The sequence below is a fragment of the Vanellus vanellus genome (assembly GCF_965231255.1).
Source record: "Vanellus vanellus genome assembly, chromosome: 3".
NCBI lineage: Eukaryota > Metazoa > Chordata > Aves > Charadriiformes > Charadriidae > Vanellus > Vanellus vanellus.
The window spans coordinates 98,793,864-98,811,843 of NC_138907.1; the positions used below are offsets into that span (position 1 = coordinate 98,793,864).

A 17,980-nucleotide genomic window follows, 5' to 3' on the forward strand; every position below is an offset into this window, starting at 1 on the left:
GTAAAAAAAAATTACATTTTTTACTACAGAATAGTTAACCAAGGAAATAAAGTGATTAACTGTGACAGGAAAATTAGTATGATTGCTTGTTGTTTCCATACTGAACTTTTACTGTCGGTGGATTCACAAACTGTGCCACTAAAGGTAACTAAAAGTGCATGTGCTTTACATGTTTATGCATAATAAAATTTTATGTAAATCAACATTTACATTTAGTTGTAAAACAGCTGGATGAGATGATTTGTGTGAACTTAATCCTTTAAAAAGTGAGAAAGAGAAGCAGCTGGAGCTCTCAAGAGAAGGGGCAGATTTCTCCTTTGCTAAGGAGAGACTGAGGTTGGAAGAGGAATACAGTAGCTATACCTACTTAGTACTTCAGTGTAGTATCAATGGATCTGTAAAGCAGAAATGGTGATGCTGAAGGACTCACAACAACCCTATACAAGATGTTGAGGGCTTCCTTCAAGCAAGCTCTATTTTGGTCCTTGAACTAAAAGCCCATTAGCATCTGGTATGTATCAGCTGTACTCTATGGATCACATCTACTTATTTAGTTTCATCTGAAATGAATCAATTTTACACGCTCTGATACTGCTCTGATACTGGTCTGAAATGTGATACAAAACACTGCAATTTGGAACCGCCAGGAAACTAATCATAAAAGGTTTATCCTCATCTGATCTAAAATAGTTATACAGATGCACCTTGAGACACAAGGGAGCACAAAGCCAGGCCTCAGGAATTATGAAAAAATTTCCTAGGGATCAAAAAGACACAAAGTTGACAGAAGTCTGACGGGGAAGCCTGGACCTTTCAGTAAGGAGCCAGTGGAAAGAAAAGCAGCTGATATTTGTTTATATACATATAAAAAATAATAATTGTGGCTCAATCACTTGGTGATTTTGCTGTTTAAAGAATTAACCATTTTATTTTCTAATAGCACCTAGTTTTTCAATCGATTAAAAGCTTTTTAATTATAAGAAAGTGACTAAACCATCTCTAAACTCAGCTCACTGTAGACTTCCACATAACAACCAACAATATCTCCTTATAAAAGTACCTTCTTTATTGTGATTTCTTTTAGTCACAACATGAAAGGGAAAAATCACCTAATTTTTTATGTGCTCTGAAGCTACTCTTGAACTCTGCACTAACGGCCACAGATTACCTTGGGAGAAAAAAAAACAGTTAATTGGATTAAACACTGGGAGCTATCATTTTATACATATCCCTTTTCCTTCTTCCTTTTTCTTCAGAAGTATTTCATTAGTATTATGATAGATAGAGCTCCCCCAGTATTCTGCCCTTCTCGATCTCTAGTTTGTACATAGACAAAGTTCTTTGGTCTTTCAAATTCTCCCTTGCCAGGAAGAATTGCAGGTAAAATGAGAGCATGACTGAACAGAGAACAAAGTAAACCAGTGGTGGATATGGTTATAACTTCTTTTGTCCAAAAGTTAGATTGCAAAAAGCTTTTGTGAAATTACATTCAAAATAGCTACCATCATGCTATCTTTTATAGAATCCTTTCTGTACATGGAATCTTTCATGGGGTCTTTTTCCTACTGACTTACAATTATCCTGTTGGAATTGTGATAGGAATAGAAAGAATGTCGAAGTGGAAATTTCCAAAAGTCTAACATAAAAATGCAGGAATATTAAGCAAGGACTGAAGCAAACAGCCACACGAACATTTACTTCTGTTAAAGAAAAAAATACCCTTTTTGCCAGATGGATCAGTAGGGGAAATTGCTATAATCAAGGCTTCCTTAACATGTTAGTTCTTTCCAGCTTCTAGATAGCATCTCTGTGGATCAAGAATATATGAGATTATCGTAAGATTATCTCCTCCCTTGTGAGGAGACCTCTGGAAATGATAAGGAGAGGATCAACCAAAGAACATATTGCCAAGTGCAAGGGATTTTCTAATTTTCTGAGATGTGAATCAACTATGAGATAATCCAGCTTTGTTTTCATTCATATATCAGAAAAATATTGGGAGAAACGGAAGCATGAAAAAGTCATCTCCAGTCTTATGCAATTTATATGTCAACCTACATTGTGGGTAAAAAATATCCTGCTGAATTTCTTTGAAATTGTGTAGATTTTTTTTTTTTCAGTTACAGACAGAAATTGCAACCTTTGTAACGGTAAACCATTTTTATACTGATTTTATACCTAGAGCAAGCAGGATGTAATATTGTTTTTTCTCTTAGTGATATTGTGGCAAGCAACTAATAATTTTCAGAAAATAAATTATTAAAATGCACAATACTTATAGTTTATACCAGTTTTCTATTTGAATATTGTCATTGGAAGTTTGATATTAAAAACTATATAGCTACTGCTTTGTCCCATCTAAACAGCTAAGATATCGATGACTGTGCAGTTCCATTTAACTGTTGCAAGCAGTGTATGTGAAACAAAGTTACTTAGTGATTAATTAAAAGTAAAGAAAGAAGATTGAAAAAAAATTGCAATTCATTTGTGAGTAATTCAAAGTGAAAATATCGTTAACGTTATTAGTCATTATTGACCTACATCTTCAAGACTGGTGTGTTGTATTTTGGTTTGGTTTTGTTTTTTTTTTTTCTTCTCTCATTTCAATAACAGGTGCATATGTCCCCTTGGTTACACTGGTACATTTTGTGAACTTGATATAGACAACTGCATTGGAAACCAGTGCTCTGAGCATGGTTTCTGTCAGGACCACTTGCATAATTACAGCTGTAACTGTGTGCCTGGATATGAAGGACCCTTCTGTGAAGTTGAAATTAATGAATGCTCAAGTTCACCTTGCAGAAATGGAGCTACCTGTGTGGATTTAATTGGCCACTTTTCATGTCATTGTGCTGCTGGGTTCAAAGGTAAGTTTTCTCTTTTGAAGTGCCTTGTACTACAGATGCGATTGTTCAATTCTATGTAAGGGGTGTTCATATGACTGTTTAATAACAATTACATATATATGTATTTGTGTGTTTGTATGACGTACAAGAGTTTTAACTGAATTAGCATGGAAACTCTTAGATTGTTGTCGTAGTTTAACCCCAGCCTGCAACTAAACACCACACAGCCTCTCGCTCACTCCCCCCCTTCCCCAAGCAGGATTGGGGCAGGGGGAAAAGGAAGAATTGAAAGGGTAAAAGTGAGAAAACTCATGGGTTGAGATAAGAACAGTTTAATAATTGAAATAAATTAATAATAATAATAAATTGTAATGAGGGGGGGAGGGGGGAAGAGAGAAATAAAACCCATAAGACAAGTGATGCAAATGAAAAACAATTGCTTAGCACGAAACAACTGGTTCCCAGACAGGCTCTAAGCAGTGTCCCCCCGGCCAACTTTTCCCCTAGTTTACACTCTGAGCATGACGTTATATGGTATGGAATATCCCTTTGGTCAGTTAGGGTCAGCTGTCCTGGCTGTGTCGCCTCCCAACTTTTTGTGCACCCCCAGCTTACTCGCTGGTGAGGCAGGACAAGGAGCAGAAAAGGCCTTGACTGTGTGTAAGCACTGCTCAGCAATACCTAAAATATCCCTGTATTATCAACTCTGTTTCCAACAAAAATCCAAAACATAGCCCCATACTAGCTACTATGAAGAAAATTACTCTACCCCAGCCAAAACTGGCACAATGTGTCTCCTAATTATACCTCAGCTGACCTTCCCTCCACTAAATGTACAATTCTGAGCACGAGCTTTGATGCTGTTGGCAAAAAAAATACCCATATCTATCAAGTTCCAAAACACAATTTTAAGTGTATTGTTTTTATTTCACTGTTATGCAGTCCTAGGTGTAATGGATTTAGTCATACACAGGCTAATAAGAATGAGTGTTTTGGTACAGAACAGGAAAATCTAAGCATGAGATCAGCCGTATCATCTCTCTGCATGCATGGAATATAAACAGCTATATTTCAGTAAGTTGTTCAGACTCTCCTTCTACTCAGTGGAGATAGGACATCTGCCTATCTTAGACATCTGTTCTAGGATGAGATGGGCTGTAGATTTCTGCATTGGGTTAGATGAATCAATCCCACACAAGCTGATAACATGATTCTTATTAGTCCTAATTTTCTGTTTTGTGTGAATACCCCAATATTCAGACTACATGTGGGAGGCAGAAAATCATTTTGGATTCAGCAATACTGAAGTGTTGCATTCCCAGCCTTTAGTCTACAACATCGAGCACAAGCATTAATGCTCTGAATGCTTCTCTATCATTATTGACAATCTGTGGTATACTAACACTAACAAAGACGAAAATAAATAGTACAGTATGCACAGTGCCAGCTACACTAACTAACCATTAATTTACAGTTTATTCTTCCAAGTTGCTGAGGGCTTTTGCTCCAATTCAGGGAGCATGCGCAGTACTAGATTTGTAAGTCCCAGTTAAACCACTGAGATAACACATTTGGATCTTTCTGCCAAAGTGCTGAGCTATTAAGTAATTATAACTTCAGTGCTATTTTTTCATTATAAATTCTAGCTAGATGCACTTACTTTTGGTGTTTCAACACTAAGATTTTAAATTTCAAATTGTTTATATTCATTTACATATATACACAGGTTTATGTAAAACTGGGTAAAAACCTGGCTGGGTAAAAACCTGTCTGGATGGCCGGGCCCAAAGGGTTGTGGTGAATGGACTTAATCCAGATGGCGGCCAGTCTCAAGTGGTGTTCCCAAGAGGTTGGTGCTGGGGACCATTCTTTTTAATATCTTTATCAATGACTTGGAGAAGAGGATCAAGTGCATTCTCAGTAAGTTTGCAGGCTACACCAAGCTGGGCGGGAGTGTCAATCTGCTTGAGGGTGGGAAGGCTCTGCAGACAGATCTGGACAGGCTGGATCAATGGACCAAGGCCAATGGTATGAAGTTCAACAAGGCCAAGTGCCAGGTGCTGCACTTGGGTCACAACATCCTCATGTGGCATTACAGACTTAGGGAAGAATGGCTGGAAAGCTGCCCAGCGGAGAAGGACCTGGGGGTGTTGGTCAACAGCCGGCTGAGTATGAGCTGGCAGTGTGCCCAGGTGGCCAAGAACGCCGATGGCATCCTGGCCTGTATCAGGAATAGTGTGGCAAGCAGGGCTAGGGAAGTGATCATCCCCCCATACTCAGCACTGGTGAGGCCCCACCTCAAGAACTGTATTCAGTTTTGGGCCCCTCACTACAAGAAAGACATAGAGGTGCTGGAGTGTGTCCAGAGACAGGCAACCAAGTCAGTGAGGGGTCAAGAGAACAAGTCTTATGAGGAGCGGCTGAGGGAACTGGGGTTGTTTAGTCTGCAAAAAAGGAGGCTCAGGGGAGACTTAATTGCTCTCTACATCTGCCTGAAAGGAGGTTGTAGAGAGGTTGGAGTTGGTCTCTTCTCACTAGTAACAAGCGATAGAACAAGGGGAAATGGCCTCCAGTTATGCCAGGGGAGGTTTGGATTGGATATTGGGACAAAGTTCTTCACAGAAAGGGTTGTTAAGCATTGGAACAGGCTGCCCAGGGAAGTGGTGGAATCACCATCCCTGGAGGTATTTAAAAGACAGGGAGAAGTGGTGCTTAAGGACATGGTTTAGTGGTGTTTTTGGCAGTGTTAGGTTGATGGTTGGACTTGATGATCTTACAGGCCCCTTCCAATCTAAACAATTCTATGATGCTATGTATTTGATACATATTAGCAGGTTTTTTGTCCTGTGTTTGAGTATATAATTTCTTGCTCATTTGAATACACATTTAATAAAAGATGATTTTTCCTCTTCGTGCTCATTTATTAACAAATGTGTAACAAAACAGAGAATTGTCCCTAGGGTAGCCTAAATCCCATTAAGACAACACAACTAAATGTCCGACTACAAGAGAAGAGAAAAAAATATTTGACTCACCTGTTCAAAATCTGACATATTTCCATTTCGCTGCTGAAAAATCAACCCTTATTTTGGACTTCGCTGGTCTTAATGGGGGACTTCAACCACCCCAGCTGCAGAGACAATACAGTGGAGTACAAGATCCGCTTGGAAGAGTCCCATGGGATAAAGCCCTGGAGGGAAGAGTGGCCCAAGAAAGCCTATCACCTCCTCCAATCTCAAGAGAAGTTCAACTCAAAGAGCAGACAGTCAGGCAAAAATCCCAAGAGGTCTGCATGGATGATCAAGGAGCTCCTGGCCAAACTCAAACACAAAGAAGGAAACATACAGAGGGTGGAAGCAAGGACAGGTAACCTAGGAGCAAGCACAGAGACGTTATCTAAACATGCAGTGATAAGTTTAGGGAAGCCAAAGCTCCAATGCAGTTGAATCTGACAAGGGATGTGAAAGACAAGAAAATGGGCTTCTACAAGTACGTAGGTGACAAAGGGGAAAGTAGGGAAAATGTGGGCCCAGTGCTCAGTGAGATGGGGACTTGATGACACTGGACATGGAAAAGTTTGAGGTACTGAATGCTGCCTTTGTCTCAGTCTGTACTGAGGCTGTTCCTCAGAAATCCAGACCTAGAGACCAGAGGGAAAGTCTAGAGCAAGGAAGACATACCCTTGGTGGAAGAGGCTCAGGCCAGAAAATACTTAGGCAAACTGGATATACTTAAGTCCATAGGCCCTGATGGGATGAACCCACAAAAGCTGTGGGAGCTAGCAGATGTCATTGCAAGGTCATGGTTTATAAACTTTAATTGATCATGGTCATTAGGAGAAGTGCCCAAAGACTGGAGGAAAACAAATGTTATTCCTATCTTCAAGAAGATCTGGAGAACTCCAGGCTGAGGCCTTGCCTCAATCACTAGTAAGGTGATGGAACAGTGAGTCATGAAAGCCATAAATGACAAAAAAATCATCTGGAGTAGTCAGTATGGATTCACCAAGGGTGAGTCATGCTTAACCAACTTGATAAACTTCTACAATGGCTTGGCAGATGAGGGGAGAACAGCATGTATTTTCTACCTTGACATTAGCAAGGCTTTTGGAACTGTTTCCAATAACATCATGAAAAAGTTGATGAGCAGACAGAGAGACAAATTGAAAACTGGATGAACAACCAGGCCCGGAGGGTGGTGATCAGTGGCACAAAGTCAAGTTGGAGGCTACTAACTAGTGGCTTACCCCAGGGGTCAATAGTTGGTCCAGTCCTATTTAACATCTTCATTAATGATCTGGCTGATGGGGCAGAGTGTACTCTCAGCAAGTTTGCTGATGACACAAAACTGGGAGGAGTGGTTGATACATCAGAGGGTCATGCTGCCATCCAGAGGGACTTCAACAGGCTGGACAAATGGACTGACATTAATCTCATGAAGCTCAAGAAGGAGAAGTAGGAAGTCCAGCATCTGGGGATGAATAACCCCAAGCACCAATACATGCTGGGGACTGACCAGCTGGAAAGCAGCTTTGCAGAGAAGAACCTGGAGGTCCTTGTGGACTTCAGGTTGAATGTGAGCCAGTAATGTGCCCTTGTGACAATGAAGGCTGCATTAGGAGGCAATTTGCCAGCAGGTCAAGGGAGAGATCCTTCTCCTCAGCACTGATACTGAGGCCACACCTGGAGCACTGTGCTCTGGGCTCCCAAATACAAGAGAAACATGGAACTCCTGGAGAGAGTGCAATGAAGAGCCACTAAGATGACTAAGGAACGTCTCTTCTACACGGAAAGGCTAAGGGAGCTGAGACTGTTCAGCCTGGAGAAAAGAAGGCTCAGGGAGGAGTCATCAATGTATATAAGTACCTGAAAGGAGGGCGCAACGAAGATGGAACTGGGCTCTTTTCAGCAGCGTACAGTGACAGGACCAGATGAAATGGGCAAAGTGAAACACAGAAGGTGCTATTTGAACATCAGGAAATACTTTTTGTTTTGGTTTGTTTTTTTATACTGTGATGGTGACTGAACACTGGCACAGGTTGGCCATGGAGGTTGTGGAGTCTCCATCCATACAGTATTCAAAAGGAATCTGGACAGGTCCTGAGAAACTGGCTGTAGGTGCCCAACCCCCCCTGCTCAAGCAGGAACAAGATGACCTCCAAAAGTCACGTCCAACCTCAACAATTCTGTGACTCTGTGAACATGAAGGCTTGCTTCTATAAATGATATATTACTGGGAAATACTCTCTTTTTTATTTATTTATTTTATCACTGAATGAGGTATTATATAATAATATTTCCATAGAAGCAAATTGAAAGAAAAAAAAAATTCACAGTATTACTCATTATCACATGTACTGAATATATGGAATTCTGATTTTTCAGAAAGTATAAACTACAAACAATTAATAAAAGGCTGTTTAAACTTATAAAAATATTATTACTACCCTAGCAATTCCATTTTCATGTAGTCTCCAGTGGTTTATGATCATGGAATATTTTCCAGCACAGAAGAGATGAAGCTCGTTCTTAACTGCACATTATGAATCAGTGAAGAGTATCTCAGTGCAATATTAAAAAAAACAAACACATTTATTCTTATCTCATTTCTTTTTGTGTGTGTTTGTTATGTCATTCGTCTGTAATTCAACACTTTTACATATCCAGATGTACTTCATTTTTCTTCATAAATAGTAAATTCAATTTCAGATGAAATATCAAAGGCAATAGTGAATAAACTAAAGAGTAAAACAGAAGTTATTGTTGCTCCAGAGGCTGTACTTCTTTGGGGAACTATCATGCTTTGTGTACTAGGATTCATAGATTTGCAAATAAGCCATGAGTTCCCAGTCACCAACTTGGTTTGTCTCCTGCTAATAAATGAATCCCTGGGTACTCTTTGATATAACATTAGAGTCACTTTTTATTTCGGCAAAAAATTTTACATAGACATCTCATATCTGTCTCCTCTGTCTAGGTGATTGATCTATCTGATGTTTATCAGCATTTCTCAAATGCTTTACATTCTCTTAGCTAGGGACCCCTTAGTTACTGTAATGGGATTTGTCGACATGAAAAGCATGATCTGATTTGGTAAAAAACAAGTTCATAAAAAATCCAAGGCTTGGGTATTTGCACAGTAAAAACAAATACTTTGTAACATCGTGTACCACTTTTGAACTGTAAACCGTGCTTGTGATATAAACTTTAATATGGAGACATTTTGTAGATATCTGGAGTACTCTGCACGGCCTACAAGAGAATTTGGCCTATATTAAACTTGCAAGTTCGCAGTATGATCTTTAAAAATGGAGTAAATAATTTTTTCAACAAAATTACTCCATCCTTTTGATCATGTGATGAACCTCTATGTTGCCCTCTCCTGGCTCAGTTCTTCAAACATAACATAATTCTGTTCACCTTCAAAGTCATTCCCAGTCTATCCCTTCTTCTGTATCCTTGTGTTCACTCTATCTCAAAACATCAGTGTTCCATATCAAAGGATTCCAGCTTTCATGATGACTGGTATTTCATTTCTGGTTTAGAAGAAATTCTTCTTGAAAGTATTTGAAAAAAGTCTGTCTTTATCCAAACACATCCTTCATGAAAACTCGTGTTTGTTTAGATGCCTACAAAAATGTGAAGACAGCTGCTGAGAACTCTAAGTAGATAGGCAATATTGCCTCATTGTTTTTTCTTGAGGGTTTGTATTTATATGATATTGATTCTATAGTTAAGATTTGGAAAATCTTTTTTTTTTTTTCTGAATATATACTGTACCTCACACAGCAAGATACTGATCCATCATTGCTTTACCCACATGCAAATAACGAGTAATAGTATTAATGCTCATCACCAGTGTAGGCCTTCCAGTGGCTTTTTGAGTTTGGCATTAATATATTCTATAGATGATACTCTTCAGTATTCTCTCCTTTTGTCCAAGAGAGGAAAATGGCATGTGGGAATTTTTAATATCATTCTATTACTTTGAATATCTGTGCTTTGGTTTTACTTTTTTATTCCACAAATACATCAGACAAGTCCACTCAAGATTTGGAGTTTATCTGTGGAAGTATTTAAGTGTCTGTATTTCACTAAGTTATTCATTGGTTTTAAGTTGTTCTGATGTTTTTTAAATAGTTTCACCCTTCTGTGATAGATGCAAACAGTGTATCCTCAATGCCATTAAGAAAAACAAATCTTGAAGGAAAATACATTAAGTTGTGTGAAAACCAATCCTTTTCAATACAAGTAAGTTTAGGAACTTAATCTTTTGTACAAATAAACTCTAGAACAGCTGATGAACACCCTAATACAGAATGAAGATTGACCCTGTTAACAATGAGGAGCAAGAGCAAGGCTGCTCCGTGAGGGGAGCTATAGACCAAGATCCAAGTGTAACCCCAGTGCAGGCAGTGCCATCACTAAGCAAGGCACAGTCCTGCAGCATCTAAACAGGGTGGGCAGAGCCAGCAGCTGGTAACAAGGTCCCTCATGAGCCCCAGCCATCTCAAGCAATGGGCCAGGTCCAGGGCCCATCCATGGAAGCAAGTTAGAGGCAACAGAAGACAGGACCAAAGACAAAACTACAATATATATATCAGGGGTCCATCCAAAGAGAAAAATTACTTACAGTGTGGGATGAAGTCCATTCTTGAGACAAGGCCAGAGGCAGGACTGAGAACAGACACATCTACAAAGTAGCTCAGGCCACATCTGCATGCCTACAGCTGAGTAGAGCTGATCTGAAAAGGAGCTGGTTGGACAATGGCAGGGTGTGTGGGAAGGTCCCAGGTGGGGCTGCTTAGGGGAATTAAGGCCTGTTAGTGTCCTCAGGGCCCTGATATCTGCTTGTCATAGCAGGGTCACCTGAAATTAATAAATTGTTATTTCTGCTGCGCAAAGAAAGACAATTGAGTTCAGTTGGTTTGTTCACACAAACTTTCTGTGTTTGAAATACCTGCTTCCATTTCCATTCACACAGTTCCTATTTTAATAGTGTAAGGCCATCCTCTGAGCACAGCTCAAGTCTGCTCCCACCTCTCCAGCACCAAACAGCATTGCGCTGGGCACGAGGCTCAGGGCATCGGGCAGTGCAGCCTCCACGGGGCCTCTGGCTGGCTTTTTCTGCCTGGGGAGACCGATTATCCTCGGCACCCTGTGCCAATGTAGCCTGCCTGTCGGATGTACAGTGTAATCCCACGGAGAGAGATGAGCCGGCCTCTTGGCAGTTTACAGTTGAAGAGCTACAGACTTTCTCTGAGTTAAAACTCTTTCAGAGAAGCTAAGCCAGTGAAGTGATTTAAGACAATGTCATGTAAATCAGTTTCAATCAATTCACAGAAACGTTTACCCTGTATGAAGCAAATCCATAATAAATAAAAATGGTTTGGATTTTTAACTATTGCAATTTCTTATACAGAAAGGACTTTGAATAAAAGAAAAAAAAATGACCAGGTGTGTAGAACAACAAACTTGAGAAAGGGAAATATCAGTTAAGTCCACTAAGGCCACACCTGGACCATCCTTCTTGCTTTCTCATAACTGCATCTTCTGCAAAGTAAGCAGAAATGTTACTCAGGCTGATACCCCTCTTATCTAACACAATAACTTATGTTGCTTGGAAAGCAACAAAATTACACCATTTGTTCTCAGCTACATGATTTGAATGCTTCATATATTTATACATTTTACAGAGTGGTGGACAATAAGGCAGGAGTGTTGTGAAGACAACCTTCAAATATATTGTTACTGTTTTGGATACTAGTTGAACTGTAAAAAACCCTTTTATTTTTTTCAGCAGTAGTTCATTAAGATTACATTAAGTAGAATTTTAAATCATTTGCTTTCCATCTGATCTGGGAATAGAGAGATTCAGCTTATGTCTTGAAGCAATATTTCCTTAAGTAAGGAGGTTTTATTTAGTTAAAAAAAAATTCTTAGATATCCTTTTTTTAATTGTGATCATTCTGTCTGTCTTTGCATTATCAAACTTTTTCCCATTATGCCTATAAAACAAAAGTTGGTATAAAATATATGTAATGAAACTTCGTATTTTGATATTTTTGCATGTGTTTTGTAACAGCAAGGCTTTTGACACTGTCTCCCACATCATCCTCACAGGCAAGCTTAGAAAGTGTGGGTTAGATGAATGGACAGTGGGGTGGAATAAACAGTGGCTGACAGATAGAGCTCAGAGGGTTGTGGTTAGTGGTGCAGAGTCTAGTTGGAGGTCAGTAACAAGTGGTGGCCCTCAGGGGTCAGTACCGGGTCCAGTCCTGTTCAATATATTGATCAATGACCTGGATGAAGGGATAGAGTGTACCATCAGCGAGTTTACTGATGACACAAAACTGGGAGGAGTGGCTGACACGCCAGAAGGCTGTGCTGCCATACCGTGTGACATGGACAGGCTGGAGAGTTGGTCAGAGAGAAATCTTATGAAATTCAACAAGGGTAAATGTAGGGTACTGCACCTGGGGAGGAATAACCCCACGCATCAGTACAGGTTGGGGGCTGACCTCCTGGAGAGCAGCTCTGTGGAAAGGGACCTGGGAGTCCTGGTAGACAACAGGATGACCATGAGCCAACAACATGCCCTTGTGGCCAAGAAGACCAATGGCATTCTGAGGTACATCAAGAAGAGTGTGGCCAGTAGGTCAAGGGATGTCATCCTCCCGCTCTACTCTGCCCTGGTGAGGCCACATCTGGAGTATTGTGTCCAGTTCTGGGATCCCCAGTTCAAGGACAGGGATCTGCTGGAGAGGGTCCAGCAAAGGGCTACAAAGATGATGAGGGGATTGGAGCATCTTTCATATGAGGAAAGGCTGAGGGATTTGGGTCTTTTTAGTCTAGAGAAAAGAAGACTGAGGGGGGATTTTATCAATAGTTATAAATACTTAACGGGAGGGTGTCAGGGGGATGGGAACAGGCTTTTTTCAGTGGTGCCCAGTGATAGGACAAGAGGCAATGGGCACAAACTTAAGCATAGGAAGTTCCATCTTAACATGAGGAGGAACTTCTTTACTTTGAGGGTGGCAGAGCACTGGAACAGGCTGCCCAGAGAAGTTGTAGAGTCTCCCACTCTGGAGACATTCAAAACCCACCTGGATGCCATCCTGTGCAACTTGCTGTAGGTGACCCTGCTCTGGCAGGGGGGTTGGACTAGATCTCCTGAGGTCCCTTCCAACCCTGACCATTCTGTGATTCAGACAGAGATGTTAATAACAGTGGTGGCAATTAATAAGAGATACTTAGACATAATATGTATTACATTGAGATGATAAACTCTTAAATCAATTCCAGTTTTATTCTAATTTCATAGAAACATAGAATGGTTTGGGTTGGAAGGGACCTTAAAGATCATCTAGTCCCACCCCCCTGCCAGGGCCAGGAACACCTCCCACTAGACCAAGTTGCTCAAAGCCACATCCAGCCTTGTCTTGACCACTTCCAGGGATGGGGCCTCCACCACTTGCCTGAGCAAACTGTTCTAGTGCCTTACCACCCTTACAGTGAAGAATTTCTTCCTGATATCCACTATAAATCTACCATCTTCCAGTTGGAAGCCATTGCCCCCTGTCCTATCACTACATGCCCTTGTAAAAAGTCCCACCCCAGCCTTTTTGTAGGCCCCCTTCAGATACTGGAAGGCTGCTATAAGGCCTCCCCAGAATCTTGTCTTCTCCAGGCTGAACAACCCCAAATTTCTCAGCCCATATTCACAGGAGAGGTGCTCCAGCCCTTTGATCATCTTCATGGCCCTCCTCTGGGCCTGTTCCAACAGGTCCCTGTCCTTCTTATGTTGGGGGCTCCAAAGCTGGATGCAGTACTCCAGGTGAGCTCTCATGAGAGCAGAGTCACCTCCCTCGACCTGCTGACCACACTTCTTTTGATGCAGCCCGGGATACGGTTGTCTTTCTGGGCTGCAATCGCACATTGCCAGCTCATGTTGAGCTTCTCATCCACTAATACCCCCAAGTCCTTCTCCTCAGGGCTGCTCTCAATCCATTGTCTGCCAAGCCTCTATTTGTCCATGGGATTGCCCTGGCCCATGTGCAGGATCTTGACTTGGCCTTGTTGCACTTCATGAGGTTTGCACACGCCCACATCGCAAGCCTGTCCAGGTCCCTCTGGATGGCTTCCCTCTTCTCCAGTGTGTTGACTGCTCCACAAAGCTTGGTGTCATTGGCAAGCTTGCTGAGGGTGCTCTCAATACCACTGTCCATGTTGCTGCCAAAGATGTTAAACAGCACCGGTCCCAACACCAACCCCTGAGGAATACCACCCATCACTGCTCACCACTTGGATATCAAGCCACTGACCCTAACTCTTTGAGTGAATATTGCAGAATATTATATATGAGAATGATACAAAGTTAAATTATTCTGATAGCAAAATAAAAATCAGTTTTGTGGATATTCTGCAAAATCTAAAAATAGTTCAATTATTCCAGATAAAGTGTGATGTTAAAGAGTTTAAGTTAAGCAGAAATAAAACATCCAAAGTTTGAACAACTGAAAGGTGCAAACTTTCAATTTAGTGGTCTTAATTTTAGAGTGAAGGAATATTCAACGAGGCTTTACCCATTGTATTTATGAAAAGGAATATTTCTTTGTTTTCTTTGATCTCCAGTTATATTTATCTGAGAACTTCAGAATGTCTCCATTTGCTAAAATAGCATGATTTTCTTTAAACAAAGTTGCAACAGATGGAGGACTAAATGCCAAATTTTTTAGCATGCACCTCCTTATGTCCTTAGGCTCTTCTCAAGACTTTTGTGTCCCTGCAGAATAAACTGTCTCTTGTGTATCATCAATGTGCCTGTAGAAAATGTTGCTGTCAAACATCAGGCTAAGCAATTTGCAAGACTGACAGACTTTCCTATGCAGCTGTAATTATTTGTTATATGTTTTAAGAACACTTCAGTTTTATACAGGATAAAACACACTATAGATTTAATAAAAGTAGAATCAGCTTGTGATCAGTTTTAACATTCTATTTCAGAATTTGGTGACATGTTCCCTGTAAATTGTTTAGGAATTCAGACCCTAAGCTATGATTTTTTAAATAACTAATTAAATATTACATTTTACTACTAATTACGTTTGGATGTGTTGTATTAATGTTAACCTTAAAAGTGGAAACCTAGAAAATATTTATATTAACATACTTTGATGTTGAAAGTAATTTGTAGCCAATTAGTGGGTTTTCTGTGATGTTTAAAAAAGGTTCTCATCATTGATTTCAAATGTGTAGCTGAGATTAGCTGCATACTGAAAAAAAAAAAGCTTCTCTGTACGTGTCCAGCTTTTTTAATGTCTGGAATACTCAGAAAATATGGTCTCACAGTAGCTTCAGAGTTTCTTTGATTCTCTCTGAAATATTTAGAAAATACTGTTCATGTATTGCCTTTCTACGCTGAGGACATGAATTTTTAAATTTCTCTAGCAACTAATTGCAAGAAATTTTGAGACATGCCTTTTGTCAAGTGCAACTACGAGTTTAATGACACTCCATGTTATGGCACGTTACCAGAAGAGCTAGCTGTTGTCTACAGTACACAAAAAGCAATTACCTTTATTTTCACTACATGTGCATTTGATTGGCAGAAATTACACTAAAACGTGAAGGCTTTTCCATGTTTTAATGTGATTCGTAGGAAAAAAAAATGCTATTCTCCTAGCCTTTTCTGAGATGTACAGAATTACCAAACTGCACTGTTAACTTTTAGATAAAAAATAATATCAGTTTTTCATATCTGTAAATAGTATATTTTTCAGTGGCTAGACAACAAAATTAGAAGGAAAACAAAAGTGATCCTGAAGGACCGGTAACAGAGGTGCATAGAAATTAAAGTCTTAGCTATGTATGTGAACAATACTGCAAGTTTGTCAGGAAAAAAAAAAAACAGTGAACTATCCGTATTTGATGTGCTAAGAGCATTTTCAACTGAAATATTTCAGAAAGTTTGATATCTTTCGAAACCATTTGCAAATACTGTTAGCTAGCACAACTTGTAAAACAGTCAATAGTTTTCGCAAATATTTTCATCAGTTATGAGAAAGGTATTCTCAGTGCTTGATAACTAAGATGAGACTGAGTGGCATGTAATTGCTTCTTTGTCAACTGAGGTAATTTAGCTGTAATAACAGCCTCCAGCATAAAATCAACACCTTTGCTATCAGAGCAGGTATTTTTCTTTTTCCATTTCCTTGTTCTTCTACATGAAGAATGGAATTGATACACATCTAGCACGGCCATAGGTAAATAAAAGCAAAATACCTGAAACCAGACAGTTTTCTGTTAAACTGGTATATCTCTACTGTACAGCATTAGTTCAGACAATTGGGATTAATTATCTAAATTAGAACTAAATCTTTTAATCTATGAAGTGTTGCAATATAGATTAATACATTAAGAAAAACTGTACTCATTGACATCTAAAAATAATGGGGGCTAGTGGCATGACATCAGAAATGAAACTCAGTGCCTGATGCCACTGGTGGGAATTTCATAGCTATACATTATAACAGATATTTTTTTTTTTCCAAATGAAGACGCAAAATAAATTATCTTTTTCTGCATCCTTTCTCATAGTGACAGAATCATGCTTTCTTTCAGACTTGGAAGGGGAGAGTGGCTTTGAGTCCTTTCTCACCTTTTCTACACACAATCAGGTTTTGTTACTGCTCCTCAACACAGCTGAAGCCTTAATGTTCATCTTATGTCCCGAATTCCTCTAGCCTTCATTATTTCATCACCCTTTCAGAACTCCCCAGGTGTTGTATCATTTCATACAGTTCAGTCAAAACATGGCCACAGAATTAACCTTTTGATCAGGTGTCATTTTGCTTTTGAATGCCTCAAAGGGTTCACCTTGCCCAGTACATGCTACTTTTTGTTCCTTTTTGGAAATACTCCTCAGTTGACAAGCTGCCCTCCGTGCCTTTGTTCTTTTCTCTTATTTTCTACCATCCCGTCAGGATTTCCAGCCTGTATGACCAATTTTTGGTACTGTTATAAAACTGTTGCAGCTTTCTCTGCTTATTGTCCATTTCATCCCCCAAGGAGTATTTTCTGGAGACTGAATACAGGATATCCTATATTGCATTAGATACTGACATTTAGGGAACTGAATTTCACCCTGAATACTCAGTTTTAAAATATAGATCTGTAATCATAAGCCTAGATATAGTTAACTCATTTTCCTGCTGAATGCCACACCCAGTTTCCTATCCCGAAAAGAAAAGAAAATCAAAGGAGATGGATAAGAACATTTCACAAGGCAGTGTAATTATACCTGTTAAGGCCATGTCTTAAAATTGTGGTACTCTCCAGTTCCATAACAGAGCTTTGCTGCTACAATTGGGAAACGGGACGCAGCTTGATGCAAGCAGAAAGTCGTTTATTCGAAAACTTTCAGGGGTTATATAAAGATCGCATCACACTCTGATTGGATCTTTCAAACGTACAACTAACCCTACTACTTCTAATTGGCTAACGATAACATCAGAAGGCCGTTGTTAGGGGCTTTCTTGGCACTTTTCACAGCCCATTGTTATCACCTCGTAGGTGCGTGCCCCACTTAAGACCTATTCATCAGGTGGCGCCTTCCTGCAACCTCTTAACCTTTTACCAAGGTTTATGGCCCACAAGCTCCAGCGAGTCTCCGCTTATCAGATGTGTAGAGCTTGGGGTTTTGTTTTTTAACCCTTCTCTTGCCAAATCACCACCTCGTAATCCTTGTGCCACACTTTGCTGCCTTAGTTTCAAGAGGAAAACAAAGCCATCTTCACAAAAAGGCAGTAAGATTTTCACAAATCTTGGATATGACGAGTCAATGGGGATGATCTTATTCCATTATTTCCCTTAGAATTGCATTTTCTTTATTTTAAGCTTTTATCTATTAGGAGTACACAAAAACTCAAAGGAAGTGAATGAATCTGTTTCATAGAGGTTTTGGGTTTTTTTACATGCTGCAGTTTACCCGTGGCTTGTGGTCAGATGATTTACTTCTAGAGGAAACTCTGTTTGTGCTACTCTCCATTTGTCTATGCAGAAGAGAGCAGATGTCAATGCATTTCCATTTACCTTCCTCAAAAGAGACCTACCATAATCAGGGACTTAACTGTG

General features: G+C 39.9%; 1 protein-coding gene across 1 annotated transcript in view; it reads left to right on the forward strand.

The window, feature by feature from the left end:
- Positions 1 to 17,980, forward strand: part of EYS (eyes shut homolog) — a gene marked incomplete at both ends in the record, with an annotated part of 840,074 nt that overhangs the window by 33,747 nt on the left and 788,347 nt on the right. The window contains one exon of the mRNA XM_082480747.1: positions 2,614 to 2,867. Within this exon, the coding sequence (XP_082336873.1) occupies positions 2,614 to 2,867 (254 nt within the window). The remainder of the gene's footprint in view (positions 1 to 2,613; positions 2,868 to 17,980) is intronic.